This window comes from Oncorhynchus kisutch, linkage group LG23, assembly GCF_002021735.2.
Source record: "Oncorhynchus kisutch isolate 150728-3 linkage group LG23, Okis_V2, whole genome shotgun sequence".
NCBI lineage: Eukaryota > Metazoa > Chordata > Actinopteri > Salmoniformes > Salmonidae > Oncorhynchus > Oncorhynchus kisutch.
In genome coordinates, this window is record NC_034196.2 from 3,136,659 (window position 1) to 3,163,264 (window position 26,606).

General features: G+C 44.9%; 1 protein-coding gene across 3 annotated transcripts in view; it reads left to right on the forward strand.

Moving 5' to 3' along the window:
- Window positions 1-26,606, forward strand: part of LOC109868588 (chondroitin sulfate N-acetylgalactosaminyltransferase 1) — a 36,723-nt gene that overhangs the window by 6,038 nt on the left and 4,079 nt on the right. Inside the window, exons 2-7 of one of the 3 annotated variants that reach the window (XM_020458258.2) lie at window positions 2,387-2,506; window positions 6,484-7,831; window positions 18,350-18,566; window positions 19,822-19,923; window positions 26,091-26,269; window positions 26,467-26,561. In XM_020458258.2, coding sequence (XP_020313847.1) covers window positions 7,105-7,831; window positions 18,350-18,566; window positions 19,822-19,923; window positions 26,091-26,269; window positions 26,467-26,561 — 1,320 coding nt within the window. In that variant the 5' untranslated portion in view covers window positions 2,387-2,506; window positions 6,484-7,104. The remainder of the gene's footprint in view (window positions 1-2,386; window positions 2,507-6,483; window positions 7,832-18,349; window positions 18,567-19,821; window positions 19,924-26,090; window positions 26,270-26,466; window positions 26,562-26,606) is intronic. The other 2 variants (XM_020458257.2, XM_020458259.2) reach the window with 2 other exon arrangements.

Sequence of the window (26,606 nt, forward strand, 5' to 3'; positions counted from 1 at the left end):
TGGCAAGAATCTTTCAATGCTAACGGGCCAAATAGGCAAATAGCGGTGCAGTACAAGAGGAGCGTGCAGAACGGCATCTCAGAAACGCACAACTCGTTGGTCATTGTCACGGATGGGCTATTGCAGCAGGCGACCACACCGGGTTCAACTCCAATCAGCTAAAAACAACAAGGAGCGTCTCCAGTGATCACCAACACTGGACAATATGAGGAGTGGAAAAACAATGCCTGGTTCGAATGTTCCTGTTGCATCATCCTGGTTCCTGTTGCGTCATGCTGATGACAGAGTCAGGATTTGGCATAAATCAGCATGAGTCCATGGCTCCCTCTTGCCTGGTGTCAACGGTACAGGCTGGTGACGGTGGAGTAACAGTGTGGGGAATGTTTTCCTGACACACGTTCGGTCCCTTGCCACCAATTGAGCAACATTTTCATGTCCCGTAGAAATCAGGCTGTTCTGGAGGCAAAGGGGGGTCCAACTAGATGGGTGTACCTAATAAACTTGTCGCCCTCATCGACCCAGCTCCACACACACACACACACACACACACACACACACACACACACACACACACACACCAGCCCTGGCCACATACACTAACTCCACCTCTCCTTGTGTTATGTAACCAGTAGTCTTGGCTACCAGTCAAGTGCACATGTATCCACACTGGCTCCATTCACTGATCCTATTCCAAGATCAGTGAATGGAGGCTGGCATCGCTGGCCAACGTATTACACCGTTTTCTTGGAAAAGGTCGCTGGAATCTGCGCTTTAATTTGCCAGAAATCCGGTCCATCGTGTATTTCACGGACAGCTGGAAAGCAGAGGGGAAAGAAGTGTGTGGGAGTGCATGGCAGTGTTGCGCGCGTGTGTGATCTTGCGTGCATGTCTTTGAGTGTCATACAGCCATGCCATCTGTGCAGATAAGATGTGACCTGAGGCTAGATGGTCATGCTGGATGAGCTCATGTGTTTTCAGGCAAATCATTGGACATGGGTGGTGAGTGCCAAGGCACTGAGGGCAGAACACACACATTCAGTACACGTATATTATCACTGAAAACTATAGGCTGTCACAAGCACCTCCCCACCCTCCAGCCCCTCTGAGTGTCTGTGACGATGGGATAGGAAATTGTTCATATAGACTAGGGCAGGGGTATTCAACTCTGACCCTACGAGGTCCGGAGCCGGTCTGTTCTACCTGATCATTAATTAACACTCACCTGTGGTCCCAGGTCTAAATCAGTCCCTGATTAGAGGGGAACAATGAAAAAACGCGGTGGCACTGGCTTTGAGGCCTCGAGTTGAGTTTGAGGGGACTAGAGGAACCACATGATCTCGCTACGCTAAGAACCCACTAATAAACAAAAAATAGTTGTCTGGTTGAAGGACATAGGAAGGAAGTAAATACCTTTTTAAGACACTAGTTTAACCAAAAGACAGCAGGATGTGGGGTTTGAAGCCCAGAGACACAGAAATCCAGCCCAGCGATCCCTTCTCACACATTATTTAAAGAGTTGTAATTATAGGGATGGATTTTGTGCGGTATTAAAAACATTGTGACTTTTTATGGTGATGCACTAAGGATGCGCCCTCTAATTTTCCTCATCTGTGCATTGTTTTATGAAAGGCAATGTTATAGTGTTTACGGTTGAAGTACCATTGCTTTAGGCAAATATAGATTAGTACTTACGCTGCCGTGGAAAAGTATTTGACCACTTTCTAATTTTCTCTACTTTTGCATATTTTATGATACTGAATGTTATCAGATCTTCAAGCAAAACCTAATATTAAATAAAGGGAACCTACTTTTTCACAGCAATGTACACGCAGAACTAATTGCACTATTTGTAGTACCTATAAAGACGTAGCCTAGTTGAGAGAAGTTGTGAGCATCTGGAAGAAAGTACATGTGAAAGTACACAGCGAATGTTTCAATACCCAGGTATAATGTTCTCTTTGTGTTTACTAAGTATAGGGTATAGGCCTACCATTTGAAATACTTTGTGACTTCGTTGTATGTCAATGTGTGCTTTTGTGTGTCCTGTACACCGATAGAGAGGTGAAGAAGTGTGTAACTGAGAGATGTGTTTAGTGTGTAGCAGAACAGATGGGGGTTTTTTAAGAGCTGAGTGGGCCAGATGGTGGGTAGGGTAGGCGAGGATACGGCTTGGGTCTGGCACTGAGGAAACCAGCTACCAGTAAGCCTAATCAAGGGGAAGGAGAATCACCTGAGGGCCAGAGGGACATCAAAAAGCCCCTTCTCTACCTCTAATCCTCCCTCTCTTCCTCTCTCTATAGATCACTCTACCTCTAGCTCTCTTTCTCTCCCCTCTCTCTTTCTTCCTCTAAACCCTGTCCTCCATTTTTTCCCCTTCTCTCTAAAGCAGGTTTCCCACAAACTTGGTCCGGAACGTGCACCCCGAACTCCTCTCCAATGACATCTGGGACTGGTTTTGCGTGCTCTCCTCCTTTCTTTCAGGGATGGACCTGATGATGGGGTTATGGTAAGGCAGTGAAACCATGAAACCAGGTGGCGCGGCCCGGGCAGCCCCACCTGGAGCTTTTCCTGTATGTCACAGTAGAACATCCTCCTTTAACCACGACCAGTTCAGACCGATTCGCTGTAAAAAGCCTATGTCAAAAAAAAGCCTAAGGGAAAATAAAATAAGAAATACAGAGATCACAGAGTATTTTTAATAGGGTCAGAAGCCTTGTGGTGTGTTTCTGTGGTTCATTTTCTTGTTTTTAGTGATTGCAGACCGCCCACTGCTTATGCCTTACGGGGATGTAATGTAACGAATGCACCTTGTTGAAATTATCACTATGGTGAATTTTTGTACATTCTAGCTTCATGTGTTTATTAACGCACGTGGGTACACACACACACACACACACACACACACACACACACACACACACACACACACACACACACACAGTCACACACACACAGTCACACATTGAACTACTGTTTATACATTTGGAGACTGCCACAGAATCATACCTCAAATACTTCACACTTCACAGAGACAGTCTGATCTGACCTTCGCCCGCCCGACTCGCCACCTCACCTCGCTCTCTTTTCTGTCGTTCCCTCTTTTCCCTCGCTCGCTCTCTATCAATCAGTTTTTCCTCTGTCTGTCTGTCTGTCTATCTGTTTCTGTCTCTCAGAGTGATTGCAAGTCCCCCCGAGAGGAAAAATACACCATTTATCATAGCTCAGTCAGATCAGGAAATGTTATTTCCGGTCACCGCACTTCTGCATGTTCTACATTTGTATACAAGCGTTTATAAATATTTATAAACACTGTTTGCGTAATGATCATATAATGACTCGGATTTAGCCACTGTGTAATTAAAGATTCTGCATAAACATGAATCTGGCTTTACTGCTCCAAAGGAACAAACCAATCACTCTCATGAAGAAAGCCACAAACATGAACAGAAGTAACAGCAGTAACTGTAAGACAGAACCCACTGTGGTATGTAACTATTTATGCACAGCAGCACAAATCAGAGGTGAGTAAACTCATGTAAACTGTCTCACCACAGTTACTTCTCTCTGATTGGACAGTGGCCACTGCTGAGATGAGACGTGCCAAAATGAGGAGGGAACATCATTTCCTGACTGCAGTACAATGGCAGTTTGTTTTACTTCAGTCTTGTAGGTTAGCTCAGTTGACAAATTACCCCAGGTCCCAGAAGTAGATGTTAGGCGTTCTTTAGATGTTTTTCGTACTGATCTTATTCAAGTTTCACACGAGGGTTACATTGTGCTAAATGTCGATAGAATCAGTATAAGGATGCTGTAATTTAATAATAAATCATAATTTAATTATGAATGTTAGGGAAGAGCACGTCATCCCGTAATATGATTTAGAGGTTATATATTGTGGTATGAGTCCATTCCCTTGGGGAGTTAAATGACAACCAGTGGATCTATCCATTGAGAGTCAGTGAGAGTCAGCGGTTTGGCTGTGAGTCACCATTCATTCAGTCTCTCCTCCCAACACCCAGTCCCTGGCTCTGTGGGGTGGGAATCTCTGCTGCTAGAAGGATGCCTGGTAATTACAGCCTATATGGACTCATAGAGTAGGCTACATCTCAATAGTCTTAACGTCACATCCTCTCGTCTCCTTTGCAGTTTATAACGTAGCCAGGCAGGTGAAAGTTCATTACTATCATTCAGGCTCCCCCACATTGTGTTTTTCTGACATAACTGGGCCTTTCATTAGTAGCAGGCTGCATTGAGCCTACACTACCGGTCAAAAGTTTGGGCCCACCTACTCATTCAAGGGTTTTTCTTTATTTGGACTATTTTCTACATTGTAGAATGATAGTGAAGACATCAAAACTATGAAATAACAGATATGGAATCATGTAGTAACCAAAAAAGTGTTAAACAAATCAAAATATATTTTATATGGCTCTCACGGGGACCACCACAGGAAAGGAAAACCCAGAGTTACCTCTGCTGTAGAGGATACGTTCATTAACTGCACCTCCAGATTGCAGCCCCAATTTTTTCAAGTAGCAGTTCAAGTAACAGACACATCTCCACATCAACTGTTCAGAGGACACTGCGTGAATCAGGCCTTCATGGTCGAATGGCTGCAAAGAAACCACTACCAAAGGACACCAATAAGAAGAAGAGACTTGTTTGGGCCAAAAAAACACAAGCAATGGACATTAGACCGGTGGAAATCTGTCCTTTAATCTGATAAGTCCAGATTAGAGATTTTGCATGAACCGCCGTGTCTTTGAGAGATGCAGAGTAGGTGAACGGGTGATCTCCGCATGTGTGGTTCCCACCGTGAAGCATGGAGGAGGAGGTGTGATGGTGTGGGGTTGCTTTGCTGGTGACACTGTCTGTGATTTATTTAGAATTCAAGGCACACTTAACCAGCATGGCTACCACAGCATTCTGCCATCCCATCTGGTTTGCACTTAGTCCCACTATCATTTGTTTTTCAACATGACAATGACCCAACACACCTCCAGGCTGTGTAAGGGCTGTTTGACCAAGAAGGAGAGGGATGGAGTGCATCAGATGACCTGGCCTCCACAATCACCCGACCTCAACCCAATTGAGATGGTTTGGGATGAGTTGGACCGCAGCCAACAAGTGCTCAGCATATGTGAAGCTGGTTGAGAGAATGCCAAGAGTGTGCAAAGATATTTTTTTTTTACACTTTTTTTGGTTACTACATGATTCCATATACAGTGGGGCTAAAAAGTATTTAGTCAGCCACCAATTGTGCAAGTTCTCCCACTTAGAAATATGAGAGAGGCCTGTAATTTTCATCATATGTACAGTTCAACTATGACAGACAAAATGAGAAGAAATAAAATCCAGAAAATCACATAGTAGGATTTTTAATGAATTTAAATAGTAAAATAAAGAAAAACCCTTGAATGAGTGTTTCTACCTTTGACTGGTACAGTATAAAATAGATCATTGTGTGGTGAGTCAACAGGGAGATACGCGTACAGACACACTAACTACACAGTAACTACACTCACAAACACACGTGGACCCGCGCTTCCATTTTGCACAGCACACACAAATAAACCTGCACAAGACGTGCACCACAGGCTTGGAAACATAGGCCTAACATGCAAGCATTCTTTTTCTATCTCTGTCCATACAGTCTTCCTTCATGTGATTACGGGCATTTTCTTGTGGACGAGAGAGAAAGACAGAGAGACCGAGATAAAGAGAGAGCGTTTGTGTGGGTGTGTAAATGGCCGTTTTGTGCTTGTGCTTGTCTTCTACTGATCCAGTTGTTCCACAGTGAGAGGACAGGCAGGCAGAAGTGCCCACATACATCTACAGTCCCTAATGCTTTTAGAACAGCCCACATAGTGCCACACTGTCATCACTGGCAACATTGTTAGAGGGATTGCAAGATGCCTGGCATTGGCTTGGCTGTGTCGCTAGGTAGAATGCTTTCAGGTCACATCAAAGTATATGAACATTTCAAATTGAGTGCCATGTTTTATAATCTTGAGTTAGATATTGAAACTGTTTTCCTTCCCTACATCCTCATGCAATAGACATTAGACCTCATGCAGACCTCTAGCCCTCCCAGGTTTATGATTGGTTTTTAATGTATCGCTGAAAATACAATGTCACAGTTTTATACTGTAGCATATCGAGAGCTTTTACCACAAAGTGAAGCTCTTCATTTTCAGAGAGCCAAGCAATCGTATATACCAAGGCATATGTCTAGATGAAGGAGATTTGAAGAAATTGATTCTGATGACTATGAGATGTTAATGATAGTGATTGCATCATATACTCATGAACCTTAACGGCGCTTTCATACCAACTGAGTTTTAACTCTCGCTCTCTCTCTCCTGCTATCTCTCGCTCTCTCTCCTGCTATCGCTCTCTCTCCTGCTATCTCGCTCTCTCTCCTGCTATCTCTCTCTCTCTCTCCTGCTATCTCTCTCTCTCTCTCTCTCTCTCTCTCTCTAGAAGGCAACTCATGGAAGATATATACATCATGAAGAAACTGCGAACAACCAAAAATGTTCATTCACTTTCTTTTAAGGGATGTGGTTTGTGTTCTCACTCTATGCAGTTTACTCAATCAGGTCCAGGAAGACTAGTCATGTGTCATCACCCCTCAACATGAGTCCAGTGGAATAAACAACGAATCCCAGACAGACATTCTCTCAGTGGCCTGTAATGCAACAGCAGCATCAGACAGGAAGGAAAGAGCAGGGTGCACAGAGAAAGTAGTGGGACCATATGTGATGTGAGTCACTGGTGAATGGCGTCTGTTACCAATGACCGGATCGGAAATAGAAATAGTCAGGTTCTGGACCTCGTCAAACCTTACTGGGCACCAGCCAGGGGGGAAGGAGAAGGGGACGTGACCAATGGGCCTCACCCTTGACCGCAAACATAAGGATGGTATGAGCAATGTTGAGATGTCCCTTATAATGGCCCAAATGATCATTCAGGCGGATCTTCTTTGGTTAGTCAGACATTAATATCAATCACAAAGACAATCAAATTTTAGTGGGCGGTGAGACTGCTGGAGGGTAAGGTGTGTGTGTGTGTGTATCCCTGGATCCTCTTGGTGATAGCGGGATGCTGCGGAGGGGTCTGCTGGCCTGGGTGTCCCGTGTGGGCGTGCTATTGGTCCTAGTGTGCTGCTCTCTGTCCCTCCTCTACGTCATGACCTGCAGCCCCCACTCCGAGGACAACCTGGTGAGCCACGCCCTGCCACGCCCCGGGCTGGGGGTAGGGGCAGCAGGGGGCATAGGGGCGGGTCAGATCAGACCCCCGGGGCGGGAGGACTACCAGGCCATGCTAGCGGAACGCGAGGAGCAGCACAAGCTAACCATGGCGAGTCTGAAGAAGCAGATCGCCCAGTTAAAAGAAGCACTGCAGGAGCGTAGTGAGCAGCTCAAAGGAGTTCAAGACACAATGGAACGGGCGGCAGGGAGAGGCCAGGGCGGACAGTCCCCAGGAGGAGGTGCCCTCGGGGAGGGGGGCCAGGGGCCTGGGGCTGACAGGAGCCACACGGATCTCCAGGAGTTCCTTCGCAGTCAGCTGGGCCGGGCGGAGGTCCACCAGGGGACCAGACTACCCAATGAGTATGCCGTGGTACCCTTTGAGAGCTTCACCCTGCAGAGGGTGTACCAGCTGGAGATGGGCCTGACCAGGCACCCTGAGGAGAAGCCCGTGAGGAAGGACCGGAGGGATGAGCTGAGTGAAGCGCTGGAGACAGCCCTGCGGAGCCTCAACACACCCCGAGACGGAGCAGACAAGGGCCGGACCACCAAGGTCTACTCCCCATCAGACTTCATAGAAGGTGAGTCACTAAGCTCCATACCGGAGCCATATGTATACAGCGATAATTATAAACATACTGTGTATGTTTTTTTCCGTTGTTGTCTTGCTTTGCTGTGTGGTAGCCATAATAGAGATGCTGAAGAGCCACAGCCAGGATATCCAGCTAGTCTAGCATGATTTGGAGTAGGAAATGAGTGCAGCTGCTTTCCATTCAGTTTGTAGCATCTCTACAAGCTCAGAGGGTGGGGCCACTTCCTCTGAAAGGTCAACATCTTTACTGGGGCCATGTCTGACTAATTCCTACGTGTACCTGGGAGAGGGAAAGTGTGTGTGTGTGTGAGTGCCTGCCTTTGCGTGTGGTGTCTATCTGTGTCTGTCTGTGTGTGTCAACATACCAAAAATATACTGAAAACACATAATTGTTTATGTACCTCTATCTCTCCCTTGAAGTACTTGTTCAGGTATCGGCTCTGAAAACATACTCATAAGGAATTAAGAGTTTCTTTCCAAAAGGTGATATAGAATAATAGTGAAGACATCAAAACTATGAAATAACACATATGGAATCATTGTAGTTACCAAAAAGGTGTTAAACAAATCAAAATGTTTTTTAGATTCTTCAAAGTAGCCACCCTTTGCCTTGATGACAGCTTTGCACACTCTTCGCATTCTCTCAACCAGCTTCATGAGTTATTCACCTGGAATTATCTTCAATTAACAAGTGTGTCTGGTTAAAAGTTAATTTGTGGAATTTCTTTCCTTCTTAATCCGTTTGAGCCAATCAGTTGTGTTGTGACAGGGTGGTATACAGAAGATAGCCCTATTTGGTAAAAGACCAAGTTCATATTATGGCAAGAACAGCTCAAATAAGCAAGAACTTTCTTCAAGAGCAGTTGCAAAAACCATCAAGCGCAATGAGGAAACTGGCTCTCATGAGGACCGCCACAGGAAAGGAAGAACCAGAGTTACATCTGCTGAAGAGTTCATTAGAGTTAACTGCATGTCAGAAATTGCAGCCCAAATAAATACTTCACAGAGTTCAAATAACAGACACATCTCAAAATCTACTGTTCAGAGGAGACTGCGTGAACCAGGTCTTCATAGTCTAATTGCTGCAAAGAAACCACTATTAAAAGACACCAATAAGAAGAGACTTGCTTGGGCCAAGAAACACAAGCAATGGACATTAGACCGGTGGAAATCTGTCCTTTGGTCTGATGAGTCCAAATTTCAGATTTTTGTTCCAACCACCGTGTCTTTGTGAGAGGCAGAGTAGGTGAATGGGTGATCTCCACATGTGTAGTTCCCACCGTGAAGCATGGAGGAGGAGGTGTGATGGTGTGGGGGTGCTTTGCTGGTGACACTGTCAGTGATTTATTTAGAATTCAAGGTACACTTACCCAGCATGGCTACCACAGCATTCTGCAGCGATACACCATCCCATCTGGTTTGCACTTAGTCCCACTATCATTTGTTTTTCAACATGACAATGACCCAACACACCTCCAGGCTGTGTAAGGTCTATTTGACCAAGAAGGAGAGTGATGGAGTGCTAAATCAGATGACAATCTGATTTAGCCACAATCACCCGACCTCAACCCAATTGAAATGGTTTGGGATGAGTTGGTCCACAGAGTGAAGGATAAGCAGCCAACAAGTGATCAGCATATGTGGAACTCCTTCAAGACTGTTGGTAAAGCATTCCAGGTGAAGCTGGTTGAGAAAATGCTAAGAGTGCAAAGCTGTCATCAAGGCAAAGGGTGGCTACTTTGAAGAATCTAAAATCAAAAATATATTTTTTGGTTACTACATGATTCCTAATGTGTTATTCCATTGGGAATCAAACCGCTCAAACACAAGACGTATGTGGCAGGGTCTATAGTCAATCACAGATTACAAAAAGAACACTAGCCCCGTCGTGGACATTGACATCTTGCTCCCAGACAAGCTAAACAACTTCTTTGCTCGCTTTGAGGACAATACAGGGCCATTGACACAGCTCGCTACCAAAACCTGTGGGCTCTCCTTCTCCGTGACTGACGTGAGTAAAACATTTAAACATGTTAACCCTCCCAAGGCTGCCGGCCCAGACGGCAACCCTAGCCGCGTCCTCAGAGCATGCGCAGACCAGCTGGCCGGTGTGTTTATGGACACATTCAATCCCTATCCCAGTCTGTTCTTACCACATGCTTCAAGATGGCCACCATTGTTCCTGTTCACAGGAAAGCTATGGTAACTGAACTAAATGACTATAACCCCGTTGCACTCACTTCTGTCATCATGAAGTGCTTTGAGAGACTTGTCAAGGATCATATCACCTCCATCCTACCTGATAGCCTAGACCCACTCCAATTTCCTTACCGCCCCAATAGGTCCACAGACGACGCAATCGCAACCACACTGCACACTGCCCTAACCCATCTGGACAAGAGGAATACCTATGTAAGAATGCTGTTCATTGACTACTACTCAGCATTTAACACCATAGTACTGTGCAACTGGGTCTTGGACTTTCTGACGGGCTGCCCCCAGGTGGTGAAGGTAGGAAACAACATCTCCCCGCTGATTCTCAACACTGGGGCCCCACAAGGGTGCATTCTCAGCCCTCTCCTGTACTCCCTGTTCACCGTGTCTGCGAGGCCATGCACACTTCCAACTCAATCATCAAGTTTGCAGATGACACTACAGCTTGTTTACCAACAACGATGAGACGGCCTACAGGAAGGGCCTTCGGAGTGTGGTGTCAGGAAAATAATCTCTCACTCAACGTCAATAAAACAAAGGAGATTATCGTGAACTTCAGGACACAGCAGAGGGAGACACCCCCTCCCCCATCCACATCGACGGGACAGTAGTGGAGAAGGTGGAAAGTTCCTTGGCGTACACATCACGGACAAACTGAAATTATCCACCCATACAGACAGTGTGGTGAAGAAGGCGTAACAGAGCCTCTTCAACCTCAGGAGGCTGAAGAAATTTGGCTTGTCACCTAAAACATTCACAAACTTTTACAGATGCACAATCGAGAGCATTCTGTCGGCTGTATCACAGCCTGGTACGGCAACTGCACCGCCCTCAACGGCTAGTACACAGCTGGTACACTACCAGAGGGTAGTTTGGTCTGCACAACGCTTCACAGGGGGCAAACTACCTGCCCTCCAGAACACCTACAGCACCCGAATACACAGGAAGGCCATAAAGATCATCAAGGACAACAACCACCCGAGCCACTGCCTGTTCACCCCGCTATCATCCAGAAGGTGAGGTCAGTACAGGTGCATCAAAGCTGGGACCGAGAGACTGAAAAACAGCTTCTATCTCAAAGGCCAGCAGACTGTTAAACAGCCATCACTAACATAAAGTGGCTGCCAACATACAGACTCAACTATCTGGCCACTTTAATAAATGGACTTACTGTAATAAAGGTATCACTAGACACTTTAAATAACGGCACTTTAACAATGTTGTCACGACTTCTACTGAAGTCGTTGCCTCTTCTTGTTCGGGCGGTGCTCGGCGGTCGACGTCACCGGTCTTCTAGCCATCATTGATCCATTTTTCATTTTCCATTGGTTTTGTCTTGTCTTCCCACACACCTGGTGTCAATCCCATTCATTACCTGTTGTGTATTTAACCCTCTGTTTCCCCTCATGTCTTTGTCAGAGATTGTTTTATGTCAGTGTTGTTTTATTGTTGTATAGGTGTTTGTATAGGGGTTTGTATAGGTGTTTGTATAGGTGTTTGTATAGGTGTTTGTATAGGGGTTTGTATAGGTGTTTGTATAGGTGGTTGTATAGGGGTTTGTATAGGTGGTTGTATAGGTGATGGTATAGGTGGTTGTATAGGTGGTTGTATAGGTGGTTGTATAGGTGGTTGTATAGGTGGTTGTATAGGTGGTTGTATAGGTGGTTGTATAGGTGATGGTATAGGTGATGGTATAGGTGGTGGTATAGGTGGTTGTATAGGTGGTTGTATAGGTGGTTGTATAGGTGGTTGTATAGGTGATGGTATAGGTGGTTGTATAGGTGGTTGTATAGGTGTTTGTATACCTTCAAACTCAGTGCGTCTTTGCTTGACATCATGGGCAAATCAAAAGAAATCAGCAAAGACCTCAGAAAGGAAATTGTAGACCTCCGCAAGTCTGGTTCATCCTTGGGAGCAATTTCCAAATGCTTGAAGATACCTAGTTCATCTGTACAAACAATAGTACGCAAGTATAAACACCATGGGACCACGCAGCCGTCATACCACTCAGGAAGGAGACGCATTCTGTCTCCTAGAGATGAATGTACTTTGGTGTGAAAAGTGCAAATTAAGCCCAGAACAAGAGCTAAGGACCCTGTGAAGATGCTGGAGGACACAGGTACAAAAATATCTATATCCACAGTAAAAACAAGTTCTATATCGACATAATCTGAAAGGCTGCTCAGCAAGGAAGATGCCACTGCTCCAAAGCCGCCATAAAAAACTGCACATCGGGACAAAGATCGTACTCTTTGGAGAAATGTCCTCTGGTCTGATGAAACAAAAATATGACTGTTTGGCCATAATGACTATCGTTATGATTGGAGGAAAAAGGGGGATGCTTGCAAGCCGAAGAACACCATCCCAACAGTGAAGCACGGGGGTGGCAGCATCATGTTGTGGAGGTGCTTAGCTGCAGGAGGGACTGATGCACTTAACAAAATAGATGGCGTCATGAGGAAGACAAATTATGTGCATATATTAAAGCAACATCTCAAGACATCAGTCAGGAAGTTAAAGCTTGGTCGCAAATGTGTCTTCCAAATGGACAATGACCCCAAGCATACTTCCAAAGTTGTGGCAAAATGGCTTAAGGACAACAAAGTCAAGGTATTGGACTGGCTATCACAAAGCCCTGACCTCAATCCTATAGAACATTTGTGGGCGGAACTGAAAAAGCATGTACATGCAAGGAAGCCTACAAGCCTGACTCAGTTACACCAGCTCTGTCAGGAGGAATGGGCCAAATTCACCCAACTTATTGTGGGAATCTTGTGGAAGGCTACCCAAAACGTTTGACCCAAGATAAACAATTTAAGGGCAATGCTACCAAACACTCAATTAGTATATGTAAACTTCATACCCACTGGGAATGTGATGAAAGAAATACAAGCTGAAATAAATAATTCTCTGCTTTTTTTAATGACATTTCACATTCTTAAAGTAAAGTGGTGACTGACTGACCGAAGACAAGGACTTTTTACTAGGATTAAATGTCAGGAATTGTGAAACACTGAGTTTAAATGTATTTGGCTAAGGTGTATGTAAACCTCCGACTTCAACTGTATGTACTGTTCCATACCATCTACTGCAACTTGCCTATGCCGTTCGGCCATCGCTCATCCATATATTTATACGTGCATATTCTTATTAATCCCTTTACATTTGTGTGTATAAGGTAGTAGTTGTGAATTTGTTGTAATTTGTTATATTACTTGTTATATATTACTGCATGGTCGGAACTAGAAGCACAAGCATTTCACTACACGTACATGTGTATGTGACCAATAAAAATGGATTTCACTATTATTCTACAATGTAGAAAAATGATACATTTGTAACATCAATATTAAAAAAATAAAATGACTCAATACAGTAATATGAGATCTGTATGTAAAACGTTTATATTTGACATTTCCGTCATTTAGCAGATTCTCTTATCCAGAGTGACTTACAGTTAGTGCATTCATATTAAGATAGGTAATGGAGACAACCACAGATCACAGTCGAATATACGTAGAGTATACGAACATTCTAATCCAGCTCAACGATGGATATCTAGCGTTTTGAAAAGAAAATATCACATTTTTAATACACAGAACAGCAATATTTTACACACATGAAGGTATCCGTAAGCAGTCATTTCTGGTGAAGAAACACGTGAAACATTGGTAGCGTTTTGGAAATAAACTCTTTTAAATGTGTTTTTTGACCCTGTAGTTAGCCAATTTGTTCCTGAGTAATCCAAAGAGTACTCTGTAGTTGGACGTGGCTGTGTAGCAAGTAGCAAACAACAACCATTGTTCAACAACAAAAATGAAAGTGGCCGTGTAGGCTACTTAATGAACTGTCTTTATATTAGCAATGAAGTTCTCCTTGCCCGTCCTTTTAAATGAGTTGTACCAGTGGACAAGTACCTTTTCATTCATCCGGACAACTTGAAGCTTGTTGAGATGCTGACGATTACAAAGGGAGCATTAAGAGCCCTGCCAATTCTCAGTTAGCAAGCCGCGACTGAACACAAATACTGAACACCACCCATTGGCTACTACTAAATACTGAATGGTGTTTTACAGGAGCTGCCCCGGGTGGGTTTGCTCAGCTGTCGCACAGAAAGTATGAGAGTGGTGCAACGAGACAACAAGGAATAAGAGGGACAGAGTAGAACGGGAGAGAGAGCGAAGGAAACGAGAGGGAGAGACAAACTCGGGGAAAAAAATGAAAGCACAAGAGAGGGTTTGGGTGGAAATGGAGTGGTACAGGTGTAGGATCTTAATTTGAGCCAGTTTACTACAGCAGGAAAATAATCATGCAGCAAGAGGAAATGTGAATGATTATGGCTGCTTTTAGAGAGGTAGCCCAATTCTAATCTTTTGTTCACTAATTGGTCTTTAGACCAATCAAATCAGCTCTGAAAAAGATCTGATGTGAATTTTTATTTTATTTTATTTAACTAGGCAAGTCAGTTAAGAACAAATTCTTATTTACAATGATTGCCTACTGGGGAACAGTGGGTTAACTGCCTTGTTCAGGGGCGGAATGACATCTCAGAGATTTGATCCAGCAACCTTTCGCTTACTAGCCCTTACGCGCTACCCACTAGGCTACCTGCAGCCCCTAAACGAGCTGATGTGATTGGTCAAAATGAGTGGAAAAAATATCAGAATTGGGCTGCCTGTGGATTACAGTTAATGGACATTTTCATAGGGGTTGATAATTTTTTTTGCAGTAATGTTATCCTGCAACAGGGTGATCAAATGAATATCCTATCCTGTATGCTGTGTGAATGTGAAAAACATGTTTATGTGGTACATGGAGTCTGGGCTGAGGAGCCACAGCCCACCCTGTCCCCAGAGTTAAGAGAAGATGGCTCTTATCACAGGAAGTTAGTCTTGCCACTATCGGACTGGGGATCACAAGCTATTCCCGCTCGGCTTTTGCAGCTTCCTGTGTTTTCTAATCGGGAGAATACAGTAGCCTGCAGTATGAGGATTTTGATACTGTGCTAGATTCTACTGCATTGTTGCGTGACTTAACATATCCCATTTTTATTCTTGAAGTAATCGAAAGTAGAATGTGTTGAAATGGGAGTAAAGTACATGCATTTTCTGTAGAGAAATTCAAATAATTATTTCGGGACAGAGTTTTGCTTTCGTGATGACGAACCTCACACTCTTGCTGTGTTTTTGTCCAGTCCAGTCATGTCATCTTTGGAACAAGAGGTTTTGACAGACAGTGCACAGCTGTGAAGGGGGGACTGAGTAAACGGTATTGTTGTTGAGTGATATGTCTGGGTGTTAACTACTGTGAGGCGATGTAAATCCAGTGTGAGTAGGATCTCTATGCATGACCAGTCTCCTTCAGCTGTCATAGTGGCAGATGGCCCAGGGCCCCAGCCAAGTCCACCTAGGAGCAGAGAGGAGAGGCCGGGGATCTTTACATTGGCCTGAAATGCCCATCTCTCTCAGGGCATAAAATGCCCTGTCATAATGCCCTGTCTCTCTCTCAGTTTCAGTCTCTCTCTCTTGCTCAGCTGTCGCACAGAAAGTATGAGAGTGGCACAACGAGACAACAAGGAATAAGAGGGACAGACTAGAAGGGGAGAGAGAGCGAAGGAAACGAGAGGGAGAGACAAACTAGAAAAAAAATGAAAGCAAAAGAGAGGGTTTGGGTGGAAATGGAGTGGTACAGGTGTAGGATCTTAATTTGAGCCAGTTTACTACAGCAGGAAAATAATCATGCAGCAAGAGGAAATGTGAATGATAATGGCTGCTTTTAGAGAGGTAGCCCAATTCTAATCTTTTGTTCACCCCCCCCCTCCTCTCTCCCTCTCAATTCTAATTCAATGTCAGTTTAAGGGGCTTTATTGGCATGGGAAACATGTTTACATTACCAAAGCAAGTGAAATAGATACTAAACAAAAGTGAAATATTGTAACTGTTTTCTTTAGGTGAAGTAGAGGCGGACCAAAATGCAGCGTGGTGGTTATTCATGTTCTTTAATTTATAAAGACACTACACATGAGATAACTAACAAAAACAACAAATGTGCGAAAACCTAAAACAGTCCCATCTGGTGCAAACACAAAGACAGGAACAATCACCCACAAACACACAGTGAAACCCAGGCTACCTAAATATGGTTCCCAATCAGAGACAATGACTAACACCTGCCTCTGATTGAGAACCATATCAGGCCAGACATAGAAATAGACAAACAAGACATCCAACATAGAAAGCCCACTCAGATCACACCCTGACCAACCAAAACATAGAAACATACAAAGCAAACTATGGTCAGGGTGTGACAAATATACTATAAAAATTTAACATTACACTCACAAAAGTTCCAAAAGAATAAAGACATTTAAAATGTGATATTATGTCTATGTACTGATGGGTTCTGACTTTTAAACTTGAAATGTTGAAGGGAGGGAGAGCGGAGAATGCAGAACATGTTATTGTTAGACATCAGGTATCCTATGGAAAGGAGAAGGGCCTCAGTCTGGTACAAGTCAAGAGGACAGCCGTCAGTTGGGGGAGGAGTGAGGAATTTGGGCCGAGGTCAGGTCAGATGAAGTGAGAAAGTGAGGCATGTTCTAACGTCCTGCCAAGCAACCGAGATGTATTGGCTGTCCAGATGTGTAAGGAGGAGACTCAGCAAAGGAGACAGGTTTTAAAAAAACAGCTTTTCATAGTTGTCCTTCACATTTTACCCTGTTATTTAGAACCTAACAGAAGTGTTTTAATGATGTGCAAATAGTTCAAGTACAAATGGGAAAATAAATAAACAAAAATATAGGTCGTATTTACAATAGTGTTTGTTCTTCACTGGTTGCCCTTTTCTTGTGGCAATAGGTCACAAATCGTGCTGCTGTGATGAAACACTGTGGTACTTCACCCAATAGGCATGGGAGCTTATCGAAATTGGATTTGTTTTCGAATTCTTTGTGGGTCTGTGTAATCTGAGGAAATATGTGTCTCTAATATGGTCAAACATTTGGCAGGAGGTTAAGAAGTGCAGCTCAGTTTCCACCTCATTTTGTGGGCAGTGTGCACATAGCCTTTCTTCTCCTGAGAGCCAGGTCTGCCTTCGGCAGCTGTACATAGTCAAGGATTTCCTTCATTTTGGGTCAGTCACAGTGGTCAGGTACTATTTCTTTCTCTCTGTGTGTGTCTCTGTCTGTCTGTCTATATGCCTGCCTGCCTGTCTGTCCCTTTCTCATTCCGTGGGCCTGAATTGCCCTGTTTGTCTTTCTCTCTCTCCCTGGTCTTAAAATGCCCTTTCTCTCTCCCTGGGCTTAAAATGCCCTTTCTCTCTCTCCCTGGGCTTAAAATGCCCTTTCTCTCTCTCCCTGGTCTTAAAATGCCCTTTCTCTCTCTCCCTGGTCTTAAAATGCCCTTTCTCTCTCTCCCTGGGCTTAAAATGCCCTTTCTCTCTCTCCCTGGGCTTAAAATGCCCTTTCTCTCTCCCTGGTCTTAAAATGCCCTTTCTCTCTCTCCCTGGGCTTAAAATGCCCTTTCTCTCTCTCCCTGGGCTTAAAATGCCATTTCTCTCTCTCCCTGGGCTTAAAATGCCCGTTCTCTCTCTCCCTGGGCTTAAAATGCCCTTTCTCTCTCTCCCTGGGCTTAAAATGCCCTTTCTCTCTCTCCCTGGGCTTAAAATGCCCTTTCTCTCTCTCCCTGGGCTTAAAATGCCATTTCTCTCTCTCCCTGGGCTTAAAATGCCCTTTCTCTCTCTCCCTGGGCTTAAAATGCCCTTTCTCTCTCTCCCTGGGCTTAAAATGCCCTTTCTTTCTCTCCCTGGGCTTAAAATGCCATTTCTCTCTCCCTGGTCTTAAAAATGAAATACCCTGTCTGTCACTCTCTCCCAAGGTCTGAAATGCCTGGTCTGTTGCACTCTCTCTCACTTAAATGCCCTGTCTGTCCCTCTCTCCCTGTCCTGTATCTCTCTCTCTCCCTGAGCTTGAAATGCCCTGTCTGTCTATCCCTGTCTCTCTGGGTTTGTCTCTCTCTCCCATGGCCACACAGCCAAGGACTATCCTTCTCTTTTCAAAACACTTTCAGATTCAGGCAGCAAAGTGGAGAAAATATTCACCAGTTGACAAAACCCAGGCAAATTATCCACAATGCACTACTGGATAGCCATCAACATTATAACAACAAATAATCAAATGAACTGAACTGTAGTTCAGCAGTGTGTGTGTGTGTGTGTGCGTGCGTGTGTCTGTCTGCATTTGACAGCCCTGGTGTGTGTACGTGTATGGGTAAGCTCACTCTTCTCCCTTCCCCAGGTATCGCTCGGACGGAGAAGGACAAAGGCACTCTGTATGAGCTCACCTTCAAAGGGGACCAGAGCCGTGAGTTCAGGAAGCTGGTTCTGTTCCGTCCCTTTGGGCCCCTGATGAAGGTGAAGAACGAGAGGGTGGACACGGCTAACGTCCCCATCAACATCATAGTGCCCCTCTCCCAGAGGGCCGACAAGTTCAGACACTTCATGCACAACTTCAGGTGAGAGACACATGCGTGTTATTGGGCCTTTTGCCCCTTTCCCCGGGTTGTTGTGGTACATAATGTTAGGCAATAACCGAGTTAAAGGGAACAAGAAACAGAATATGCAGTAGTTATCCATGCTTGACATTCCTAGTTTGTCGCGGCATTAAGGATTCAGAGTATAGGAGGTAACGGTTCTGTTTGTACTCTGATAGCCACGGCATGTCTGTCTGTTAGAGACCTTTTCATTCCTGTAATTTGTTACACTCCTGCACAGCTGCTTATCAAGGCTTTGGGGGTGTTTTTTTTATTCTGGCAAATCCTGCTTAGTAGCAGTCTTAAACCCAGCACGTTAAACTGCCCCCTGGACTCAGAGGGAACCTGTGATATAGTGGTGCTGTTCATGCTGTACAAAGGTTCCCTGAGTCGCTGAGCAAATGCTTTGGTCTCATCCATATTTAAGGGAGGTGGTGTGTGTGTGCGCGCGTGTGTGTGTGTGTGCGCATTCACGTGGAGAGAAGAGGAATGTGAGGTCGAACTGACAGTCTTTCAGAAGCCATGTGACTCATTTACTGAGCACAGCATATACATTTGGCGTGTCTCCATCAGAATGTCTGCTTGCTAGAGTTCTAGAATGTCGCACTAGTGCTGGAGATCGATCGCTCTAGGCTTCTGTCTGGTGCCAGGTCCTCGTTGTGTGACTCCTATATAAAAACGTAACATACTGTATGTAGCCTGTGCATATACCGTATGCACCAGTGGAGGCTGTTGGGAGGAGCTATAGGAGGACGGGCTCATTGTAATGGCTGGAATTGGAATCCATGGAACGGAGTCAAAAATGTGGTTTCCCATAAGTGCAGTGTGTTTGATACAGTTCCATTGATTCCATTCCAGCCATTACAATGAGCCCGTCCTCCTATAGCTCCTCCCACCAGCCTCCTCTGGTATGCGCCTACCCTTGAGGGTACTCTCTGATCTCGCTGTAACCCCATTTTTAACTGACCTCTTCTACTGATACAAAATGCTTTTTCTTTCAAACACGTTCTCAGTGCAAATGTGCAGGGTTTGGACCTTGGCGATGATTCCATCGGTTCCGTTGTGCCAGGAAAGCTTCAAACGCAGCGAACGTCTCCTGAAAGCAAAACAAATGATTACAACCTAGGCTACCTGCCCCATGGCCCTCTCTGTACTTGGGTTGTGTATAGTAAGTCCCCTGCTCTGTTTGATTCATTGTGTCTTAATGTGTTTGTGTGTGTGTTTGTGTTTGTTGCAGAGAGGTGTGTGTGCGGCAGGATGGGCGTGTCCACCTCACAGTGGTGTATTTTGGGAAGGACCAGATGAATGAAGTCCGGAGCACTCTGGAGAACACGTCTAGGTGGGTGGAAACACACACCCACACAATCACACACCCACACGTGCTCGCACATGCACAGATGAGCATGTGCGGCAGGGTAGCCTAGTGGTTAGAGCGTTGGACTAGTAACCACATGCACAGATGAGCATGTGCGGCAGGGTAGCCTAGTGGTTAGAGCGTTGGACTAGTAACCACATGCACAGATGAGCATGTGCGGCAGGGTAGCCTAGTGGTTAGAGCGTTGGACTAGTAACCACATGCACAGATGAGCATGTGCGGCAGGGTAGCCTAGTGGTTAGAGAGTTGGACTAGTAACCACATGCACAGATGAGCATGTGCGGCAGGGTAGCCTAGTGGTTAGAGCGTTGGACTAGTAACCACATGCACAGATGAGCATGTGCGGCAGGGTAGCCTAGTGGTTAGAGCGTTGGACTAGTAACCACATGCACAGATGAGCATGTGCGGCAGGGTAGCCTAGTGGTTAGAGCGTTGGACTAGTAACCACATGCACAGATGAGCATGTGCGGCAGGGTAGCCTAGTGGTTAGAGAGTTGGACTAGTAACCACATGCACAGATGAGCATGTGCGGCAGGGTAGCCTAGTGGTTAGAGCGTTGGACTAGTAACCACATGCACAGATGAGCATGTGCGGGAGGCTTCCTGGGAAAGGCAGCCAGGTTTTTGGCTCATTTGTAATGGTTCTTGGTAAGGGGACAGTGCTAGAGTATTGAAAACAGGGGTGTCCAACATGTTGAAACCTATCTTTTTCAGATGTTTTGTATTAAACAAAATGTCTTTCCCTGAACAATTGTATTAATATCAAATAATATACTTTAAAATATGTGAGCATACAATATAGCTCAGTGTTTGTATAATTTATTTTATACTGTATTTTTTGCTAGGGTGCCTATAATTATGGACCCCACTGTACAACCCCCCCCCAAACACACACACACACACACACTCCCTGTCTCTCTTTTTTAGCAACTCAGAAACCTCAGCCCCGTCTGATGAATAATGTAGGAGTGTGGCCACCCAGAGGCACTCAGTGACCTCTGCCAGTGTCGGATATTACAGGCCTGGGATCAGGGATGACAGCGGTCGCAGTGAAATTAGTGTATTGCCCGCAGATACAATTACAGGTCCAGGGTCAATTTGAGATCGCCTTGTGGGTGAAATGAGTTCACGTGGTACTCTGGTAATGTGCTGATTATCTGGTAGGTTGCCATGGAGACGCTGTGCCCACCAATGGCCGGATGGTTTGCAGGGGTAGAAAGAGAAAGAAGGAGAGAAAGAGTTGCACACCTCATGCTAGGCTTTGAGCCGGTTTCAGATGTCACACTACAGCTTTCTTTCTCTCTCTCTCTCTCTCTCTCTCTCTCATTCTCTCGCTTTCTTGCTCTCAATGACAACGAGGCAGACAGTATTGTCTGGAAAGAGAAATCTGATGAGAGCCAAGGTCTTTCGCTCAAAGATATCTCATTCTCAACCGCTCTCATGTCTCTGCGAATGGCCTGTGACGGAGTAAATAGTTAAAGGGGGAAAGGCAAGACGGTGTCCTTGTGTCTCTGAGACAGTGACCTCCGCTGCTAGTGTGTTGTCTCACTGTGCAAAGGGAAAGAGCTGTGTTGGTCCTTGGAGGATGTGTTTGCTTTGTTCCCAGATAGACACCACCTGCGTGTAACAAGACGTATGTTGACACCTGCTATCTGCACAGTCTCGCTCACCTAGTTCACAGGCAACTGAGCACTACAGTCCCTCGTTCTTGCTAGGCTTTTTGTATCACAATTGCTCTGATAGCGGGTATCTTCGCAACCATAACAGTCCCACGATTGAGCTCACATCAGACCTGGTTTCAAATAGTAATTGTGTACTTTCGAATGATTTAGCTGTGTTTTCTGAGCTTGCCCTCCCCAGGCAGACTCAATCAAGCTCTTTCAGAGTAACACTATTTGAAACCCGGTCTGCTACAGTTCAGGATGGAGCTCACATGATGCCAAACATATCTACTGTGCAAATCACGGTCTGTCCTCTTGTCACCTTATAAACAGCTCTCTGTTGTCAATCGCCATGGTTACGTAACACTTCATCGGACTCTGGATCAGGCACTGTAATCGAGCACTGATCTCCTAGAGGGAAAGATAACAACATCCAAACTCCAATCTCTCCCTGTTCCTTTTTTCTCTCTGCTGAATTGGTCTGAATGGTTATTGATTTGTGTGATGTCAATGTCGGTTTCCAACAGCAGGCACCGGGTGGATCATTTGCTGCTGCTGCTGCTGCCCTGACTAAATCAAAGCCGATTTGTGTTCATAATCATAGGGGCAAGCTCTGTATCCAAGTCAGTTAAATCACATCATCAGAGTAGAGCGACAGAGCAGCTTGAATTCCTTATGCTCTATGTTAGTGAGCTGCACCAGACAACGAGACACGATTATCATGTCGAACACGCTTCCACCACTAACTGTCCGTCACTCCGGTTTGAGATGGACAGAGACACACCGAGCTGTTTGAAGAGGGGGGGGAATCCATAGACATGAATAAATGAGTGTCCATGAGGGAGCGAGGAGAGGAGAGGAGATGCATCGAAGAAAAGACACGGCAGAGAAGAGAAGAGAGCAGAAGAGGAGAGCGTTTTGAGCCCAGGGTGATAGCTGAGCGCCTGTGAACCACAGATGTCCTCAGAGCATAAACACCAGCCCAACAGCTAACGGCGCACAGTAAATGCTAATGCACCATTCCTACATCTCCACAGAGGGACCAGCTCCTCAGGGAGACAGACAAAGCACTGCGTCCTTTCAACAACAAAAAACTTCATCACAGGGTAGTGTAGGATTTCATATGGATGACGCAATATTTTGGCTTTTCAGGAAACTGGAAGCTGATGTAGATGTTTATCCACGTAAAGTACATTTAAATCTGCCTCTCATTATGCTCTGTCTTTCTCACACACACACACACACACAGACACACACACTTAAAAACCACTTCAGCCCTGCTTAATGGGGCCCTGCCTGAGGCCTGCGTCTACACACGTCTACATTTTTAATGACCAGTGCTGATGATGTTTCTTCAAAACATTTTACTGACTCCTAACTCTCCAGGGTCCTCCAAAACACTAGAGGCCCCGGCTGTCAGACAAATGGGCGGTGAGTGCTCTCCCTCAGACATACATACGCACACACACACACGCACACACGCAGGAAGTGAGACTCCTCAGGGTGTTAACAGTAGACAGAGAGGGGTCTTGAACTCCTAGTTGAAGATTTCCTCTCCCTGGAGACAGAAGACGGGACAGGGCAGACAGACAGACAGGAGCTCCTTCCTGTGCTTGTTTGACATGGCAGTACTGAGGATGGCTGGAAAATGGATAGAAGGATGTAGAGGGAGAGGGGTGGGGGGGGGGGGGTTCCCAGGCCAGCACCAGACGGACATACCAAACCAGGATCACAAAAGGAAATATCCAAAGTGTGTTTTGGCCTGAGGCTTGGTGCTGCTTGAATCACAGTGAAAACACTCCAACAAGCAGCCTGAATCCTAAACTAATCCAACTCCTACTAAAGTGATTTGAATTAAATCATGTTTGCCTGCTTTTAATTACTCTGGCCCACATACATATTTAATGTTTTTTTAAATATAATGTGTGGTTTAAAAGGTATTTATCAAATGCGGGAAAAAACTCCCACGGGGCTTGGCAAACAATGTTTTAATGTCCTAAGAATTTCTGGAGACTTAAAAGATTTTGTGCACCTTCAATAAACAACAGCTGGCTGGGAATTCTAGTGGCAACATTTACAAGCATACATTCTGCACTAGTATGAGTTTTAGTATGTGTATGTGGTAGGCATGCATGTGTGCATTTTTGCGTTTGTGGGTGTATCTGTGGGTGTCTGTGTTTCTGTCTGTCTGTCCGTATGCCTGGGCACACCAACCAACATGGGGGGGGGGTTTCTGTTCTGGCCACACACCCACCTATTGGCTGGTATCGGTTTTGATCACACCAGCCAAAACGTGGGTGTATCTGTGTGTGTCTACGCAGGATTAAGCTCATGTACACTAGTCCTAAATCTGTTTTCTTTCTGACAGCAGACATAAGTCGGTCTCCATACAGATTAATCTGAAATCAAATACACAGTTGATCTATTCCAGAGCCCCCAGGGAGGAGAGAAGGAGCCCTTCCCTCTGGTTCAGTTTGGCTAGATGCTGATAGAGAGATGATAAGAGACGGGGAGAAGGACTCCGTACTGGGAATAGCCTACAGGCTATAGTGTCAGGCTGAACTACAGATGCCGTATCTTGATTTGACCCAGTTTCTCACAGCAGGAAAATAATCCAGCAGCTACAGGAAATGTGAATTATTATGTGGATTATAATGAATGTTCATTTTTTGTTGTTGTAGGGGTTGATACATTTTTCATTAGTGCAAATTCATTATGACAAACTGTCGGACCCAAGTAAGACTAGATGTCGCCATTGGCGTCGGCTAATGGGTATCCCAATACATCGAATCCAGTCTCATATTTTTAAGTGGAAATTTGAAGCATTTTTAAACCTTCAATACACTACAAGTTTGCATTTCCATTATGATCAAATTAAGATACGGCATCTGTACTACAACTGTCACGTCGCCTCCCGCCGTATAACTACCTTGGAGTAACGTCTAACCCTGCAGTGCAAAGCTAGAGATCAGGCTGCAAACATTGTCATCTTATAGCCACCATTCAGAACTATCACACAGTGCTATAGTGGACTATGAACCCCGTAATAAAAGGCTCATGTGTCAAGTTTCAATACTATATTTGAATAATAACTCAATAATAAAAAACGGATTATGTTCCTCATGTTCTTTGGTCTGCTGGTGGGCTACAGTTGAATCTATGGGTTGTCCCTGGAAATATTATCCGGTTATCTTCTGCTACCAGACTTGTGAATAAAATACACCACAGTACATCATCATTTATGTCACAGAATGTAATTATGTTCTCTTTTTAACTGGAAAGATGAATTTATGAACCATTTTGGGCATGAATATGTGATCATGTGAGAGCGTTCATTAATAATGTATTAACAACTTTATAGTGTTCACATCTCAAACAATTAATTGCAATGCTTTCTTGCTATTTCCCCCTAGTGCAAAAGGCCCAAGGTTAGGAATGGATGTAGAATTTATCCCCATGGATCCTGCTGTGTATGTGTGTGTGTGCGTGCGTGCGTCTTTGAACTCCCATAGCAGTCCCCTGTCTGTCTGTCTGTCTGTCTCTCTGTCTCTGTCTGTCTCTCTGTCTCTGTCTGTCTCTCTGTCTCTCTGTCTCTGTACGGTAGCAGGCTTGTATTTGAGTTGAGCCCACAACGTGCCACTCTATCCACAAGGGCCTAATCCCACACTGATAACGGCACATCAATCAGTGGTTGTTTACCGTGGGTGGATGATAATAATGCCTAAAGGAGGCGGTGATGTCACAAAACACATTTGTCACGTTGACAGAGTAAATAGCACATTAACTACGTAGGGCATACACTGTAGGTGCCATTTGGGACCCAGCCATCATGTAGCCACTTTACAGACCTGATCTTATTAGTTCTGCTGTTGTCAAAGGGGAAATTAGGTTTGCTACAGCATACGGGGGTAGTGTGTGTGTGTGTGTGTGTGTGTGTGTGTGTGTGTGTGTGTGTGTGTGTGTGTGTGTGTGTGTGTGTGTGTGTGTGTGTGTGTGTGTGTGTGTGTGTGTGTGTGTGTGTGTGTGTGTTGTAGTTTAATGGTACAGTACAAAGACAGAGCTGTGTATATTGTATGCAGTGTCTGTATTCGGACTCAGTTGGACCCTCTGCGCTCATAAGACCCATTAGACACGGATGAATTAAGCCTGTCCCACTCCCTCTACTAAATTAACTTTAAACCAATGATGCTAATTCATTTTTGGTCCATTTCTTTTGCCACACTGTCTCCCTCTGTCTAGTATCCGTTGGGTTCTGTCTCTGAATCAACTCCGATTTCATCTCCAATTCTGTCAAATTCTCTCTTCCCCTCACCCCTCTCTCTATCTCTCTCTCTCTCTCTGCTCCAACCTCCAACCTCAACCTGTTTGCATTTGAGTTTCTTTCGGAGAGGTTGGGTTAAAGCAGAAGACACATTTCTGTTGGACATTTGTGTATAAAGGACAATAAAGTATTCTTCTTCTCTCTCTGCAGGGAGATCAACTTTAAGAACTTCTCCCTGCTCCAGCTGAATGAGGAGTTCTCCAGGGGGCGTGGCCTGGATGTGGGCGCCAGGGCGTGGAAGGGAGGAAACGTCCTCCTCTTCTTCTGTGACGTCGACATCTACTTTACCGCCGACTTCCTGAACACCTGCCGTCTCAATGCTCAACCTGGTACTACAGTACATTGGAACAAATCCACATCAGTGCTATGTTCGGCGTGGGCCGCTGGGCCTTTTGCTTTTCTAACAAAGCTGAGATTTGAATGAAATAACTGTTGAGATGTTGTTTTGTATTAACCATTGGTAATTAATACTTTGGAAAACTTAGATTTGTTTGGTTACATTTTCATGTATTTATTTCTTCCTCAGGTAAGAAGGTCTTCTATCCTGTTCTGTTCAGCCAGTATAACCCAACCCTGATCTATGGCAATCATGACCACATCCCGCCAGTTGAACAGCAGCTGGTAAGAAATCTGCTTTCGCAGATGTCCTCAGAAATATGTGCAACA